An 18231-nucleotide genomic window follows, 5' to 3' on the forward strand; every position below is an offset into this window, starting at 1 on the left:
TTCTTTGTAATGTCAGACATGTGGATGTTTTGCACACTCCTCTTAATGCACATTTTTTTCCATCAATCTTTGTGATCTCATGGCTATACTTGGTTTCACAATGTTGTGCCACTTGAATGGAAGCCCAAGATGGAATCTTCCTGTCAAGAAGTTCACCACATGAACACACGTTTTTCATGTCAGAGCGCCATCTGTTCAGTCACGAGTGCTGCCTATAATGTCGGAACAGGTCTGTAGCTTAGTGCCATGTTGTGAAAGCAGGTGTAGAATTGCCTTACGTATTTTTGCTTCTTAACACTGATGCATTTTTGCTGTCTTTTGTACTTATGCTAGTCACTGTTTTTCCCCAATAAAAAGACCCTTAGATCGTGATGTATCATGTTTGTTGTCCAAGGGCACCATACACCATGAAGCTACAAAGGATGAATTTTTTGTCTTCAGAGGACTTAAGGCCAACTGTACTGAAATTATTTCCAGTGTAAAAAGCTGTTTTAGATAGTGTAGATACAAAGCAGCTTCCCTGCAAAATTTTATGCTGAAAATAGGAGTGTATGCATTGCACAAAGCCAGTACATATATTTGTATTATAACTAAAAGGAAATGTCACTTATGGACCATCGAAATGACAAAAATGAGAAACCGCACAGCACCTGGGCATGTCTATTGAGATCAGATGGCACCCGTGGCCTGCCAAGTATCTTGGGGGGCCTGGGATTATTCTGGGAGTTGAGTCATACTTGCTAATCAATGTGCAGGTGTTTTCTTAAGCTTTATACAAAAATTTGACAATCGCCAGCCTTGTAGCTTTGACAAAGTTGCTTCAATAGTAATACGACTATACTACTCATTTATAACAAATTTAGCCAATGTGAAATTTGTTGCAGTCACCTTTATGCTTTTGTTTTTCATCGGAGTCAATAAAAACATGCCTGACTGCGTCTTTATATGCATGAATAGAGAAAGAGTGATTGAAACAAAATTTTAATCACTCGTTTTCAACCACTTGTGTGGTTGCTAACTGCTTAGTGCTGTTGTGGCAATAATGGTAACAAAGGCTCACTATAATTTGTAGGCTTAATGTGTATGCATAATGCGCAATCTAAGAAGGCAAGAAATCTGGCCACATCGGACTGAAGCGGCAAGTTGAGGCATGGTGTGCACAAGCAAACTTGCATTGTAAAATACACGCATTTGTAAATACAAATGACAGTCTTTCAACCTTTTTTTTTTCTTTTTCTCGTACTATTGAGGGAAGAGTTATTGCATGTGTTACAAAATCGCCCTTCAAAAAGTTGTCATAGGCCTCGTCAATCAGAGCATGGGAACAGATCTACTCCATTGGGCACAAACTTCGAAAAACTTAATGCAGGCAAGGTTTTGAAAGTCTACAAGACTTGTTAGAGTATTGCAAAGTACTGCATGAGATGGCACTAGCGTTGCTGCCTTGAGGCATACAAAACGCTTTTCATTAAGGCTTTTCAATCTGTCTATAGAGTTTTAGTTACAATGAATCGGTTACATATACAAATGCATCTTCCATTCAGATAGAAACTGTTACAGCCACTTTCTTGCTATAGCATGGCAGACATCTAATCAATGGCCCTTTTTGTTTTTAATTTCAATGACACTTGTTCTGGAGGCTCTTGGGACCAATCTTTTATGGTTAGTGTTGCTCTGGCTCTTACGTCATGCTATGAAACGTTTACTAATGGCATCAAGAAGCAACTGTCCTCCTGGTGAGGTTCTCCACGAATAGTAGTCACATGGCACAGTGCACAATATACTGCATGACATGTTGCATATGCTTTCTAGTTATCTGCAGTGCTCAACAAATGCGACTAAGGAAAAAGAAGCTAAAATCCTAACCGGCTGAGAATTCATCTAAGAAATGACGGGCCAGTGCTTCGATGTCAACTTACGTACATACTTTGTTTTAACCTGCCCTTAATGGTGGCCAGCCAAACTTGAGCCATTGTGCGAGCACACTGGGAAGCTCAAGTTCTGTCAGCCAAAGCCACAGCTGGGAGTGTGGATCTGCGCATACTATATATTTGTGGCATTCTCCACTACGTTGTAAATGGTGTCAATAAATCAGAGAAAATCTGTGTATAACTTAGAATATGTATATTTATTCATTCTATCTCAAGCGTAAAGCTTCAGTTCCAGTTTACTTGTCGTTGGCAAAGTCAGCAGGGTTCTTGCGCATTGACTTCTTATACTCACGCTCACCCCAGTCGTACACAAGGTAAGTCAGAACAAAGGCTGTAACAACAAAAGAAGAGGGTAATGTGTCAATTAGCAATTAAGCCAACAAAACTTTCAACTCGTGCTGTCTTGAGAAAGATACGACATGTAACACGCGGCATGCACTGGATGAGCTAATGCTTATATGCAGAGTGCGAGATTGTACACACAACCTGTAGGACTTAAATGACACTGCTAAGCATTGTATGGTTTCTGCAGGCCAATGAACAAAGTCCTCTCTCACATTATCCTTTGCCTGTAATACAGTGTTTAACATCATGACACTTATGGTCGTCTGACTAAAATATGCGCAGCTTCCAGTTTGTATATATTTCTCATTAAATAGCTTAAGGAGAGGTGAGGCTAAAGACAAGGCCTGACAAGGGTCTTGGTCCTCTCGATTACAAGTTTGCTAGCTATGAATTTAGGGCATGAAAGTGAAACTGAGGTTGATTAACAAACGGGCCATGTCTACTTTGTTGAGACTACCACCTGTTCTGAAAGAAATTCTCCTCCATGCTCTGCCACAAAGTACACTTGTATTGGGGTATGAAAAACCGCTCAGCGACAGTATTTATATCCTTCTCAAATGGTTTTGCTCCAATTTACATGCAAATGAAAAATTGTAGAATATCTACTGAACAATGTTTAAGAAATTGGGCACATTACAATAAAATTTTAAATTTTGCAAATATGCAACCCCATATGCACGGGGGTTCCACTGCTACCTTAGGAAGCTGCATGGACAAGGAATATGAATGATAGCAGCACATTTTAAGTAAGCACTGTGTGAAATCACACTGGCATTGAACACTGATGACAGTGTTCAAAAATGTTTACACCCTCTAGGGCTTATCTCATGCTCAAACAATAATTGTTATTTTATATTGCATGCTTTTCTTTTGGCACACTGTACTTACTACTTTTCTGTCAAGGATGCCATGGCGCGGTGATACAAACATGCAGTTCGTTACTTGAATGTGTCGGGCATGCAGCATTAAAGAAAGGAAAAGCACGCAATATAGATGGCAATTATTGCTTGGGGACGATATAAGTTCCAGACTGTGTAAACTTATTTTAAAGTGTACCTGAGTGATCAACCTTATTATTGGTCTTGTGGAATCACCCCAAGCTCTCTGTGAGTGACACTTTGCCATTACCTTCAGTCTATGTGTTTAGTCATGCTCAGTCTACTTCAGTTATGCTCCTTGGTCATCTCTGCTATAACCACATAAATGCTGGTGCCCTTTGACTAGTGTATATGACCATCTTGTTTGAATTTGCATTTTCCTTCTAATGGTGCAGCACATTGAACAAGATATATATGATTTGTTTTCACTTTAGACACCGCCTTTCTGCACATGCCGCACAGAAGAGAGTAGTCAGAATTCAATAGTGCCAATAACTGCCTTTTACTGAATATTAATTCCATTTGAAAACTGAACTGTGTCCACACCTCTAGCTCTCATTTATTGTTTCCTTAATACACAAGCAAGCCAGTTAGCAATACATAATGGAAAAAAAAGGGAGGGGGGGGGATCATGCCGGCAAGGTTGCCACAATTCCAGTTTCTTGGCAAAACTACTCATGACCTTCATGTGCGTGCACACAGAAGTAACAAAGTAAACGAGACAAAAACTCACGCGGCAGGACATAGAATATTTGGTCCTTCGTCCTGCGAATGACGTTAGGGAAGCCTTGCTTGAACAAGCCGGCGAACGCGCGCTGCTCGTATGGAGACACTCGGTACATCACGATTCCGCGCAGTTTGTACAGGTTCCCGAAGTGAAGACCCATTGTTGATGCAATTTACCTGAAAGCAACAAGAAAGTGAGGGAGACCTAAAGCCATGACGTGTGGAAAGTACGGACGTGGTACAACCGGCGACATGTGATTATACACACATTGTTGGACTAAAAATTCGTATGACATGTCGGCGGTATGATGGTATGCTACATCACCTTTAGTGCAAGCTAACGCCCCGTTCACTGTTACAGTCGTAACGAGAGCCTGTGCCTGGATGTAATCCAGCATCTAACACACACACACATATATATATATATATATATATATATATATATATATATATATATATATATATATATATATATATATATCATGTTTTAGCAAAGCAACTTGACAAAAGGGTTGAAATCCGGGCCAGTTGGCGGAAAAAGAACCAGTCACAAAAGACAAGACGAGCGCTTACTTGAAAACGAATTTGCTTTTACGATAGATGTGACATGTCTTTTCATGTTCTGTAATTAGTGATGCTGCTGTTGTGCATGCTCTGCTGGCCTTGCTGGGACTACGCCGTTTCTAATAAAGCTCACTTGATAGTCCAGTCGTTGTGCTGTGAACCTCTCTTCTAGTCTTTTGTGACTAGTTTTTTTTCCTTCACCTTAACAAGGAGCAGCCACGCATGTGTGAGAATGTCCCCTGATGACCTTGATTTCGGTTCACCAAATTACCGTTCCTGTATTAACTGCGCACATCACTATGGAAGCTGCTAAGAAAGTGGCACAGAACAAGCATGTTTACAGCAAAAAATCGGCGATCAAAGCAGTCGAAGTGACTGCCCCGGGACGACGCAACGAACATAAGTACGTTCCCAACTCCTCACACACAGACCACACACGTAGTGCACTGTCTGTAGATTACGCACAGCCCACCGGTGTATATCTAATAACGAAGACGGTGATAACGGTAACAAAAAATCAATGTAAACAATAGCTTACCAGTCCTGGTCCGCTTAAGGAGTCACAAATACGATGCACAATTGCAGGCGCAACCGCCTCGGAAACCTCCAACCAGCACAGCGGCACCAGCTCAGGCTCGGGCTGTCTGGCTCTGCATGACTCTGTGTGGCTTAAGCTGACTAGTGCGTAGCATAGAGTTTCATACAATGGTGCGTAGTTCATTCATACGATTAAATCACACCGCTAGCCTCTACGCCAATTTTGGATACCACGCACCACACCTTGAAAGAAGCAGAGTAACGCGTTTTTGATAGGTTACAGTTGTTCACGATAAAAAAACCGTATTCTGTGTATTTTATCATCTTGCAAATTTGAAATTATACGCAGTCATTGGAGTGCTACGTAATGAAACCGACTGCACTATTTTTACTTGCTGCGCGAGCGAGGTTCTTAGGTTTTTGAGGTTGCGAGGTTGCGCCCCGGCCGGATTCACATTCAAGGCATGGTTCATGGCGACTTGTACAAAATTGCGATCAGCTGTGCTCCGTAAGATGCCTTCCAGGACCCTTCTCTGCGTGTGCAACGTGGTGCATACATTGTTTTGCGCACTGGTGCTGTCAACAACGTGCTGGCATAGAATAGAATAGACAAGTTAATGCCTTCCTGTGTCAAAGTGTTACTGAAAGTAGCAGTTACAGCTGATCATTGCTCATCGAATCGGTTATGTTTGCACCGTCTCCAATCAGCAGGCGCTTAAAACAAAGCCTTTGCTTTTGCAAATAGTTCCACATCTTTAAGCAGTGAACGCTTTAGAACAGTGACGATGGGAATGGGCCCGTGTGGCGGTTGTATGGTAGAAAGCACGCTTTCGCATCCCGATGCATCTCGCCTGCTTCGCTCCTTAAACCGGATAATCCTGTGTGTCAGTGGGAGCAAATGCTCTCGTTCCGAGGTTTCGGTGGTTGTGAAAGAGAAGAGATCGACGTAAATAACGTAGCTGGGAACTCTGACCGTGAAAAGTAACGGCATCATTCAGGTATTGATCGCTATCTAGAGTACACGGATATTGGTGTTATCGCTCGAATGATAAAGGGACGTACAGACTAGCTCAATCATGCTTTCAGCTCGGATCCCTCATTATTCCGCGTTTTAGGAGTCAGTTGTCCACCGTTGTATTTCTTTGCGCTAACAGATGCAGAGCTGCTAGTGCCATCTATCAAGTTACGTGACACGTGTGTGTGCGCATAACCTTCGCTGTGCTCTGATGCAGGGAGAGGAGTCATTCTGAACCATGGCCTTCGCTGGTGCCACCACGATTCTCCCAAAATCACCACTCATTACACAGTCGTGCCCAGGGAAACAGATCCTCGATGGAAAGGTAAAACATTTTCGCCTTAGCAATAAGGAAATAAGCGAAAAGATAATTTTTTTTCAAAATGATAGGGCCATGTAGATAAAGAGGTATATTTAATTAATTGAGAAGTATGAAATGTTGCGACTGGTTGCACAGTCTCATGTCAAGTAATAATGGTTTGCAACAGAAAAACACATATTTACACATATGTTTTCAGCTGCAGGAAGACGCGGAAAGAAATTTCACTGGAAATGAAAATGCTGTAGCAATCGAGGCTGGGATAATGTGACAATCCTATTTCAATGCTATTCCTTTTTGTGTTTCAAGAGTTATCCGAGCGGTGCTCTGCCCAAAATATTACTGGGATCGGCCAGCCGTGAAAGGTGCATGATAATGAAGGAGAAGAATTGAGTGAAAGGAATACATACATTATACAGTTTAGATAGGGGCAAACTTGTAATGCTGTGGGAAGGGCAAGTGCCCAGTGAAATTGTTAAGCTCGGAGTTGAGTACGGAAAGTGTTCTTCATTTGCCCAAGTCAGAAACTTCTTTCAGGCAGTAATGAGATTTAAAGGGACTAACAACTGGCCAGAATGTGTTGTGAAACGTTGATGGAAATGATATGACCATAATTTATAGTGATATAATCCAGCATGTTTGTGATTTAACTAGGAATTATAATCTTAAATTGGTAAAGAAAGTTTCAAAAACCAGTAAGTGGCGAGGCCTGGCGGGGAAATCTTGGTGCTTCGGATGTAGTCTATGAGATTGCTGTATGTAAGTCGGCTGTTATTAAGTACGACATAATTAATGCTTAAAATTGCAGTTGCTATATTATTAAACACTTGTGCTTTATTCTATGCTTCGGAAATCAAAAGCACACACATGGCTATGACAACATGCTGAACTGCCTATCACATGCAAAAGTGTCATTTCATTTTGACTGGTTATATGCCAAAGCACTTGGACAGGAAACCACAAAAATGCAGAGCTATTATTGCAGAAATATTTTAGCACTTTGGAAAACATGAATAGCAGGAAATAGACTTGAAAAACAAAGTAATACTTTCTCACAGTTATGGCTACCCTTGTTGTCTGCCTCCCACTAATGCCGGCTTATAATTGCTCTCGCACTTATCTAACACTGTTTGCAGCATGCTTACAGTGAACGACTACATCCTCACTTTAGATCGAAAAATTCTGATAAAAAATGTTACACAGTGTTTTCCATGTTACCACTTCATGATTAAACACGCTGACTGATAAGCTTTCCATTGCATAAAAAAAAATATGTACCATGAAAATTGGTTGTCAGTCATTCCTCTGCATGTGCATGCAATACTCTTAAAGTTGTCCATTTTCGTTTTCTTATTATACCTTCTCTCTATTAAATTCACACGACCAAGTCATGAATTCCACCTTTCCCTTTTTATATAACAAGGTCTTGTTATATTTGGTTATGTTAACCAAGCATGCTAGAAAGAACTTTATCACCATAAAAATTACCAAAGAAAAGTGACAGCAGTCAGCAGGCTCCCAGCCTTTGTTCATTGTTCTGTACTGCCATATGACAGGCAATGTAAGTGGAGACTGACATTATTCTGATGCTATAGAAATAAAAGCATAGTGTCAAAATGTGCCAAAGAGAAACACTCTGAAGCTTCCCTGTAAAATGAGCATTGCCATTTTGAGAAAGGTCAACAGAAAGGAAAACTGTTCAATTCTCACTCATGCATTTATTCTTGTCTGTTTGTGTTGTTACCTTGAACAAGTTGTTTCCTACTTGGTAATGGGGCTAAAACAAATGGGCATGGAAAAAATAAACACATAAGGACATGTGCACAAACTGTCACTTGAGTGTTTAGTAAAACCTTAGTAAATGTGCCTCCCTCCAGGATGCTCTTCGTATGCAAGAAAAAGTAAAAATATACCCTTCCCCTTTGAAAGAAAAAAGTTCCATTTGCCTATAACATATTTTTTCTTCATAGAATCCAGTGGAAGCACGGCTGCCACACAGCTAAACCCATTTACACCAGAAAATTTTAGTGTTGTGCACCTTCATTTTTGTGCAGTGTTTTTGCAAGTCCCTGCTTGTGTAGCAGCACCCATTTGACAGTCGGAGTACTATATTTGCACGATTCTGCCACATCCCCGATTGTAATGCGCAGTTAGATTACTGCCCGAATATATAAAAAATAACTTGGTACCAATTGTACCACACACATCAAGTAACGAAACCAGAGTCGATGCTTACTGTATTGAAACAATGTTATGGAACATACAAAGGCACACAGATGCACACACAGCTGAATCTTAGCGGCTAGCCTCTATCATAGTCCAGCGACACCTCCTTTTCGCTTTCTACCGACCACAGTAAGTCACCTTCAGTCCCATCGAATGCATTAGAAAGGTCACGCTTACAGCAAACTGGAAAATGGCTACCACAAACCAAGGCATAAAAAAAAAAAAAACATCTGTTCGATGACAGTGTGTCTAGCTACCTCGCATTGAGCTTTTCTTCTTTATTGAGAAGCGATTTTGTTTTTGAGTTTGAGAAGGATTAGTTACAGTTGTAATATGCATGCAAATTTCAATGCACTTTTAATAAAACAGGTGCGTGTTAGAATCGTGCACATATGGTATGTGTAGTTTCTTCTCTGGTATAGCCGTTCATGTACAGGCAATTCATGATGAACTTTCGACGGTTTCATGTTTCTCTAATTTAATCAATAGTCATAGGCTGATTTCGAAAGTGGCAGGACAATTTACAGTCGTAAAGTTACTAAATGCCATGGATGCTTTGAAAGGATAATCTGATTCTCTAAAAATAATATTTGTGATTCATGCACTGCATGGAACACACACTGAAAGTCCACAACTCGTCAGACAGCTCTGTTGTGACAGCAGACTTTTTTTGAACTTGTGACCCCATCTCCACTCTTTTCTCTGGATGGAAGATGTTGAAAAAATCACAAACGGTTATAATAGGACAAAGGGGCAATCTTTTACAGTGTGTTCAGAGCTTCAGAAACTCTAGCTCATGTGGTGGCATCATGACTAAGTGATTGCAAATGGATGTTGTGATGGTAATTATTAGGTGACTAGTCAAAACAGTTTTTTTTTCTTATGTTGAATGTGATACTAAAAATTTTCCTTTTAGCTTCCAGCTTGAGTTTACAGTGGAATCTCTATAAACGAAAATCTCTTAAACAAGACTGCTGCTTAAACGAGACACCATCCTCATGATTGGTTGGTTTTGTATTCATACAAACCTTCAGCTTTGTCTCTCAGTAAATGGAACTCCTTATAAACGGAACCAATTTCCCTGGTCCCTTCAGGTTCCATTTAAAGAGAGTTCACTGTATATACAAAAATATATTTTTTCTTGGACTTGTTGTAGTCTTTTGTTTGCCTCAAATCTTAGCACCTTTCCAAACTCTGGCCATCATCAACATAGAAAAATTGGGTGCTTAGGTTCAATGAGTACATTATTTACATAGAACAATTACTTTCTATACAAACCTAATCTATTTTGGAAACTACGTGGCTCTGAAGAAACGAAGCAAGTAACCTGTTGCATGTGTTGTTTGTTGCTGCAGAAGTGGATATGACCCGTGCCTCCGATGAAACGGATGTGGTCATCGTTGGTGGTGGGCCAGCGGGCTTGTCAGCAGCCATTCATCTGCGGCAGTTAGCCACCAAGGCGGGCAAGGAACTCCGAGTCTGTCTAGTGGAGAAGGCCTCGCAGATTGGTCAGTTCCTGTAGCCTTCACCTTTTGAACTTTTCTCCTCAAGACAGTCAAATTGACTTATGTTTTCAGTCGCTGCATTTGGCACTTTAAAAGAGACACATTTTTTATGCTTTAGAAATCTACCAGGCACTCCTCACATGTAAAACGATGACATTTGATAAGTATTAAGTTTGTCTCGAAATGCTGCTCTGGCGTCGTTAGTGTTATTAGACTAGGAGCAAAATTTGATGTCGTGTAGTAAAAATGGTAGGTATGATGACGCTGGCCACAAATGCATGGAGTGCTGCACATGTTTATTCAAGCGATGCCCTTATGTGGCAGCTACAGTATTAGAAATTGAGTGAGTTGCTGCATCCAGTTCCTAGGTACCAAAACCAAAATTGGTTTGTAGAATCAAACATTGTAGTAAATTAATTAAGGCGCTCCAACACTTGCCAGTATCTTTTCTAGGGCTTAGAGTGTATAGGCTCTCATTCAATGCAAGAAACTTTCAAGGTGAAATATCATGTCAGTACTTCTAAGCTTAAAGCATGTATGTTCACTAAGTTGTGATGTATTTTTTTTTTCATCTCAATATGTTGAATCTATGTCTTATAAAAATTACTTGTGTCAGTAAGAATAGTGCTGCTACATCGCTCTAGGACTGGCTCTGGCTTCTGGGGAGTTAACACAGAAGCTTGTCAAAAACTTACATGCTCTAAATTCACTTTGAGATAAGTCTCACCAGTTTTTCAATGTAGAGTTGAGATTAGGCCTTCTTGCCATTTCGGTCAAAAATTTTGCTGCAAGTGTAGCAGCCAAATCTGCCTCAAAATTACTTGTTCAAGTTTGGTTCTATTTTAGAAATGTGTACTCAAGAGCGCAGAGGAAGCAACTAGTATATAGAAAGGTCTGTTTGCTTTTTGTTGTTCTTTTGCTTCTTTTGTTCATGTGTTCTTTACTCCTGGCACATGAAGCTGTCCTTGCAAGTCAAAGCAGACTGTATACAACTGCTATGGTTGGCTACTTCTCGTTGCAGGCGGTCACACCTTATCCGGAGCCTGCATCGAACCTGGCCCCCTCCAGGAACTTTTTCCCGATTGGAAAGAGAGAGGAGTAAGATTTTGCTCTTACACTACTATGGTATATTTGACTGGTCATTTCAGAGCACTCTGATGGTCATGTAAAGCAACTATGAAGCTGTAATGTGCAGACAAATCACTTGAATAGCATTATTGCAGCTTTTTTAACACTATGGAGGCATGCTTGTTGTTGTGATAGAGATTAATTGCTTCATCAAGCCAACCTTTGAAGCTTTTCAGCAGTGCTCGAAAATGAACAGTCGGATGTACTGCTTTGCTTTCAACCTCAGCCCAAGCGTTATGATAACCAGTGCATAATAAGATAAAGGGCACATGGAGACACAGACAAAATCTGAACTTTCATTAACTTAATCAGTAATCAAGCACATTCATCTGGGTCTCCCTGTATCCTTCGGCTTAGTGTTACACACTAGTCACCGTAATACAAAACCAACCTGCCTAAAGGTACCCCTTGTGCTCAAGCCTCTTCCAAGTTACGCCTTGTGCTCAAGCCTCTTCCAAATGTATGGGTGACATCAGAAGTTTGCGAGGCAAGGTGGGCAAGGTCAGTGCCTGCAGTAACTGGTGGAGGTCTCTCCCTCCCTATACAAGTCTTTGGTATGGCATCCTGGCTTTAGAGTGCTATTGCAGTGGCATGACGATTGCGCTGCCTCTTGCCTTCTCTTGATTCACTTAGGGCTTTCAGGATCCTTGCAGCATTGCAGACATCTTATTTTAAGTACCCAAGCTGTGCTTTCCTTTTGTTCTGTAGTTGTCATCTTTGTACTTGGTAAGCTCGTAAACTGGGGCATGCTCTCAACATTGCTCCTGTTTCCACGCAATTGAGCAAAGTGGACACTGCACCCTGTTGCCGCGGTGTACATTGTATACGTGAGAGCAGGCCTTCTAAACCTTGGTCTATGCAGTGAACAAACTCGGGAACCACCTGTGGATATAGCAGATCACTTGCTACAGTTCCCCGAGTTTTACAGAGTCATTTAGTGGCTCTCTGCTTAGAAAAGAGTAGACCTTCACACTAATATACACACCGTTTTATTTTTCATTTCCATACAAAAGTTGTTGCACAGCTGCTTGATTTACTGTGCATAATTGTTCAGGACAGGGGACCATGAGTGCATACTTTTCACTGCATGCATGCCTGATATTGAAGTGCTTGAAAAGAGGCAGGGTCATCCAGGGGAACGAACCTGTTTTTGAAACCATGCTTTGGTATTCTATAGCTGCTATAGAACTATACTTTAACAAATTCTTTGTGTGAGAAAGTTAAACTTTATAACGACCACCAGAAGGAACTTATTGCCAACATAGTTAGGGTGTGCCAGGGCTTAAAATCCCAGACAGCGTCTTATGCTTTAATATTACTGCTAGGCTTGTGTGAATATTCACTACTTTTGTATATTCAATCAGATATTATGCTATGCAATATTTGCTTTGGCTTAAATTTCAATATGCAAAGTTTATTGGAACGAACGAATGTACATATTTTTTCGTATATAAGCCACACCTCCGATTACAACACCACGGAATGATGATGACTGAACTTCATTAAGAGCAGACCAGGAAGCCATGAGACCTGGCTGTGTTTCTTTCCCTGTTCACCTGCTGGCACCAGTCATCAGGGTTGAAGCTGGTGAGCTTGGTCTCGCACTGCTCCGGTGTGGGGTGGGGCACGGAGCAAGAAATATTTAGGAGGCAAAACAGCACTCGCTCGAGCATCCCAATAAAGTCCATACGTTGGGCACGGCTCCGATGCGCCCTCTGTCGTGAGTCAACTCGCTGAGAAAGCAAAACGTGCGTGGCACGCTCTCCGAAGAGGCTCGCCAGTTCATGGCCGTTTGATGGCGATTCACCATTAGCACTTTACACATGAATGGATGTGTTTCTTGAGCCTCTCTGTCAGCTCCAAAAGCCTTGAAAAATTAAGTAAAAAAATGCGTCACTTACAGAGCAATTACCTGCGTGATGTATTTTTTTAGAATGCCAAATCTATAATGTATGTTTCTTAAAGCACGAGATTGATAAGGTAGGTATGATTTGTATGACACCATTAGTTCATATTTAGATTGTTCTTGTAACTTCTTTCCTGCCGTGCCTTAGATGATTAAAAGCATCGTTAATGATCATTAGTGGGAACTGCTAACTCTTGCAATAGTATCGCTTCAGGTGTTTGACGATCTATAGAACACTGGTAAAAAAAACAAAGTGCGTGAAATGCATTATGCCTACTTCTGTATCCTGTAGGCGAGTGAACTGTGGTGGCATTGGCAGACGTCGTCTGCTCCGGGATTACTACTAGTAGCCCATTTCAAGTGCAGTACATCATGTATTTATGACAGTATTCATTAATAGCTGCTGCCAAAATGTCCGCCACTTCTCTTTATTGAGGTTACAGAAATAAATCTGGGAAAATTTACAACATATGAGATGATATCGAGATTTTTGTGTGTCGCATCCATAGAAGAACATGTAAATGATGGCAACACGCCCGACGCGTCACCTGTCATGCTATGGCAAAAACTGCATTTCCTCCTCGCCCGACCGTGACTTTATCGGGCCGCCCGTGCATGCTGTCGGCGCCTAGCAGATCCCTCAAATACTTCTTTCTCTGTGGGGTGAGGATAGGGGGCATGTTGTTTGTTTCAGTTGCATTCTCGTACCATGTGGTACAGGGTGTTTGGCGTGTGGGGTACGTTAGGCGATATTTCACGCTGAGTGGGAAAGTGAAAGCTTGTAGTTGTGTGCAAGTTGTAGTGTCGCCTTCCGAGAGCTTTGTGTGTGGCGTGGTGCATATTCTTCTCCCCAGTCTGTGGATGTGCGAGTATGTCCATGTATCTGGCACTACGCATTTGTCTGGAGGGACCATTACTTTGTCTCCTTGTGAGGCTGCCCCGAGAGTATGTTTTCAAGCAGCAGCATGGGCTGCCTTGTTGCCTGCTAAAGATGAGTGTCCCGATGTCCAGAGTATGTACAGTTCGGGTAAGTGATTGGTACGTTCGAGGATGCGTAAGGCGGCTATCGATATTCTGCCCATCATGTAATTGCGGCACGTTGTTTGCAAGTCTGTCAAAATCGCGTTGTCTGTTGAGTTAGCCATGGAGGCTGCTAGGGCTGTTGCTACCTCTTACACAATGCTTCTGTCTGCTGCGTGTATCGTGACCACTACAAGTTCTTCCTTTAGATTGTTTACTACACTAGGGTCACATACCTGCTGCCTCTGTGCGTACTTGGCAGCAGTGGTGTACCTCGGTGTTACCACTTTCTTGTAGGAGTGCTTCAGTGCGCTCACTCTTGCCTCTCCTTGCTGCGTAGTGTGCAAAGTGCATGTTTTGTGGGATACGAGAAACTTCTATTTGGTTCCCGATTCCCCTTGGGATTCGCTGCTTGCGGCTTTGGTTTGTCTTCTATGTCGCATTCTAGCTGGCACAAGGTAGACCGGCCCATTGTCGCGAGTTTAAAGCCACGAAAGAAAAAAAAAGAAATCTGTGTGTAACTTGCAGAAATAAAAGCATAAGCATTCAAGTTTTTGCAATAACAGTCTCCATTCATGGATGCACGAATCGTCCACATTGTATACCAGTGGCTCTGTTCCCCATCTTCGTGGCAATGCTGACGGCGGAGAACCTTGCCTTAAAGGTGGTTTCATAGGACTGCTGCCTGCCCTGCCATGAAACTACACCTCGAGGTGACATTTGGGCTGCCGTGATGTCACACCTCAGGTCAGAAGTCGCAAATAACTCCCACCTTGAATTTAGAATTAAATTTCAAACATTCTTGGTGCGTGTGCACACAGAAATATGGAAAACTCTAAAACATGCTTAATCGACAGTTATGGTTTTGGTGAGAAAGCTGCATTGCATAAAGACAAGGCAAAGACTTAATTCGTTCGTGGTAAGACAAATAGTGTGGTAATCATGCAGCATGCAATGGGCATGCTTTTGCCAAAATGTTTTCAAAAAATGGGCTCCTTGCGGCTGTCACTTATAGAACAACTGAGCATTTCTATAGCAGGTAAGCCAGCATATTTTTGGTGCACAAGTTTTCTTGTGCTGTGCAATGTTAGTGAGAGTGTAACTAATCTCACTCTGTTTTCTTTCATTGTTTTTTTCTCTGTAGGCCCCTTTGCATACACCTGTGAAAGAAGATGAATTTTATTACTTCACTGAAAAGTCCCAAATCAAAATCCCAGTGTTCAAAGGTCTGTGCAATTTAATTTTCCTTTGCTGCTTGCTTTTGCATGGCAAATAAGGGGATGTAATTACAGCAGGAGAGTTGAAGTAACTGTGAAGTACAAACTGTATTTAAAAGAAGGACTCTTGTTTGACAAATTGTAAGCCATTAACGCATGCGAGCATCTGTTTGTGGCTTTCACAATGGTAAGGGACATCAGTCTTACCATCAGTTAAACAATTTCTCAGATAGATTATTTCACGAGCCATCACTTGTTGGCACACTTGTGGGATTTCTAAAGGCACAGCTCTGGTTGGCAGTGTGTTGTTTTCATGGAGTTCCCGTGCTTTGTTTAACAACAAAAGCTAAAATAAGCTGCTTTATGGTTCAGCAATGTGCACTGAGGAAGCGCCAGTGCCATGTTTGCAAGGAATTCTCTCGCACACCTGAATAAAAATAATAGGAAAGATGGTATACTTTTTGTATGCAAATGTTCATATTGGTTATGAAATTTGTGTTCTGTGCCAAATGATTGCTGTCTGGTTCAGTATCATGTTTGCAAAATCCAAAGTTGTTCTTTTAGTTTGCCATGTCGTGTACTTGACAGTTAACAGCTTTTATCTCCTGTTGCGGCACATAGGTCTGCCAATGTATAACCATGGAAACTACATTGTAAGGCTTGGAAACGTTGTGGCATGGCTTGGCACCCAAGCCGAGGAACTGGGTGTGGAGATCTACCCTGGATACGGTGCCAGTGAGGTGCTATCCGCAATTTTTTTTTTTTCATTTCGTGTTGCACAGTAATGTTTATGATAGTAAAATCTTCTAGCCTGCTACATCTACTCCTGTCTCCACCTATATTTCAAAGGTCTCCGAAGCTGAGTTGCCATTTTCGTGCACGTTAAGCTTGTTTAGTGTCAGAAACATGCTTTTGGCAGATTTTTAAAAAATACAACAAAGAAATTGTGGCTGTTTTTCTTGGGAACTTATACATGCTTTAAAGAACCCCAGGAGGGCAAAATCAATGTGGAGCCTTCCACTCTTACTTGTAGCACTTCCTAGGTGTTGTTTTCAGGCATATTAGTGACTATTACTAGCATCAGTGATTATTACTAGTAGTACATCTATTTATCTGCTAGCTTTCCTTTAGATTATGCCTCAATAAAAAGGAATTATTGTTGTCAGGTCACTGTTGTTGTACTGTTCTATACAGTTGCTCAGATATTCAAATTTTCCTCCAATTTTCACAACTTCGATGAAAGAGGTTTGCAACAGTGACTCAGCCTTTGTCCACAGGTACTGTACCATGATGATGGCAGCGTGAAAGGTGTGGCAACAAATGACGTGGGCATAGCAAAGGATGGCTCGCCAAAGGTATGCATGCAATGCGCACTGTAGTACACGTACAGGTGTGTAAGCATAACAAAGTTTTTAACTTGTACCGGTTTTGAAACACCACTTGTAATTATGGGCATGCTCCGGGTATGTATGATGTGCCACCTGTTGCCAACCAAATGAAACCACTTTGATGCATTTTCGCTAAGTATTATTGCCAGATAAAAAGTGCTCTGAATGGCATATCTGACTCTGAAAAAGCTGCTAATGGGAAATGCTGTTCATATTTGGTCTTGCTTGCAGTTCATCTACAGGTGCACATTTTTATTGTTATGGTAGATGACAAATAATGCTTTGTAGTTAGTTTTGTTGTTCGTAGGTAGCCCTGCAATTAGCAGACCCCCATGCTTTTCACCAATCACTGCATCTGGATCCTGAAACAAGAAGCCTGTGGGGAGTTTTACCACTGGTGTTAATTGAAAAACTCTACATTCAAGCCCTTTATTTCATTCATTACCTCCAGTGCTCTTCCCCTATGAAGAGCAGCAAATAATAATATAATAACAATAAAAATGAGTTGTAGTTATCCTGAAAGGTGAAGCATTGGAGGCAATAGCGAAGCATTAAACAATTGCTACATGAAGTAAGGTGTGTACCATATTTATTCGAATATAGGTCAACCTTTTTTCTTCAGAAATGTTACCCACCTATATTCGTGATCAAACCTAGCAAAAGTACCGAGCTAATGGAGCTCAGTTTGCAACAGAGCCACCACCGGAGCCGCGAGGGTCAAGGCCGCAAATTAAGATGCCTTGCCATGCATGCCAATACCATATGTCGAAGCTGCAGTCGCATAAAACGTAAATACCGTATTTACTCGATTCTAATGCACCCCTCTACAGTACAGTGCTAACTAAATTAACAAGCAGGTTGTCACACGTGCACAAGCAAACACGAACATGTCTCACTTGATGACCGTGAAAACTTGCTGTCAAAATGCTGGACTGAGGAAGCATGGCGGCAGCTGCCTCTCGCTTCAACACAAACTATAAGCGGTGAAAACACCGTGTGCGGCAGACTCTGTCGCTGTCGCAGATTGCTTTATAGATAGGGCCAAGGTGATCATATTGCCGAAGTGGATCGTCACAAATACGTCCTGCTTCGCTTAACTGTGTTGCTTTGCTGGCGAAAACCATCTCTTTCTGTTAGCGCCCATCCTGCACGAAAGTTTTGGGTACTGCGAATGCCGTGATGCGGCCCGATTTCTGTTTGTCTCTGCACACATGATCACTTTCCTTTTAAATGCGGCATCATGATGAACTCGGCACTTCATGCTGATAGAGCAAAGGCAGAAAATGGGAAGACAGACAGTGGGAAATGCCCAAGCAGACATACTACAGTACATGGAGGAAGCTACGGCAGCTAGGCTTGAAGTACGCACAAGGCGGCCCTCTTGAAATGCCGATGGCGATATCGTAGAGCAGATTTAGGGTTGTACTCGATTCTAACGTGCCGATTCTAATGGATTGACTACACCGTGGGGTTGACCTACATTTGAATAATTCTTTTTTATTTCTTGGAGAGCACAATATATAGGG

At 41.7% G+C, this 18231-nt stretch overlaps 2 protein-coding genes across 3 annotated transcripts in view; one reads left to right on the top strand and one right to left on the bottom strand.

Annotated features, from left to right (window-relative positions):
* Positions 1–2109: 2109 nt before the first annotated feature.
* UQCR-Q (Ubiquinol-cytochrome c reductase ubiquinone-binding protein) lies at positions 2110–5140 on the bottom strand. Its single transcript, XM_065430185.1, has 3 exons — positions 4983–5140; positions 3888–4057; positions 2110–2262 (listed from the first exon to the last, which is right to left on the bottom strand). The coding sequence occupies exons 2-3, from the start codon at positions 4039–4041 to the stop codon at positions 2168–2170; spliced, it is 249 nt and encodes an 82-aa protein (XP_065286257.1). The 5' UTR covers positions 4042–4057; positions 4983–5140; the 3' UTR covers positions 2110–2167.
* A 191-nt stretch (positions 5141–5331) lies between these two features.
* Etf-QO (electron transfer flavoprotein-ubiquinone oxidoreductase) overlaps positions 5332–18231 on the top strand; it is a 36136-nt gene continuing 23236 nt past the window's right edge. Inside the window, exons 1-7 of one of the 2 annotated variants that reach the window (XM_065430179.2) lie at positions 5332–5489; positions 6214–6321; positions 9897–10049; positions 11068–11144; positions 15245–15326; positions 15939–16057; positions 16595–16672. In XM_065430179.2, coding sequence (XP_065286251.1) covers positions 5453–5489; positions 6214–6321; positions 9897–10049; positions 11068–11144; positions 15245–15326; positions 15939–16057; positions 16595–16672 — 654 coding nt within the window. In that variant the 5' untranslated portion in view covers positions 5332–5452. Of the gene's footprint in view, positions 5531–6213; positions 6322–9896; positions 10050–11067; positions 11145–15244; positions 15327–15938; positions 16058–16594; positions 16673–18231 lie in introns of both variants that reach the window. The other variant, XM_065430178.2, reaches the window with a different exon arrangement.

Source organism: Dermacentor albipictus, chromosome 3 (genome assembly GCF_038994185.2).
Source record: "Dermacentor albipictus isolate Rhodes 1998 colony chromosome 3, USDA_Dalb.pri_finalv2, whole genome shotgun sequence".
Classification (NCBI taxonomy): domain Eukaryota; kingdom Metazoa; phylum Arthropoda; class Arachnida; order Ixodida; family Ixodidae; genus Dermacentor; species Dermacentor albipictus.

Coding starts and splice junctions, on each gene's coding strand:
- UQCR-Q (XM_065430185.1), bottom strand. CDS start 4,041: ATGGGTCTTCACTTCGGGAACCTGTACAAACTGCGCGGAATCGTGATG. Junction 2,263..3,887: donor AATATTCTATGTCCTGCCGC/GTGAGTTTTTGT, acceptor TTGTTGTTACAG/CCTTTGTTCTGACTTACCTT.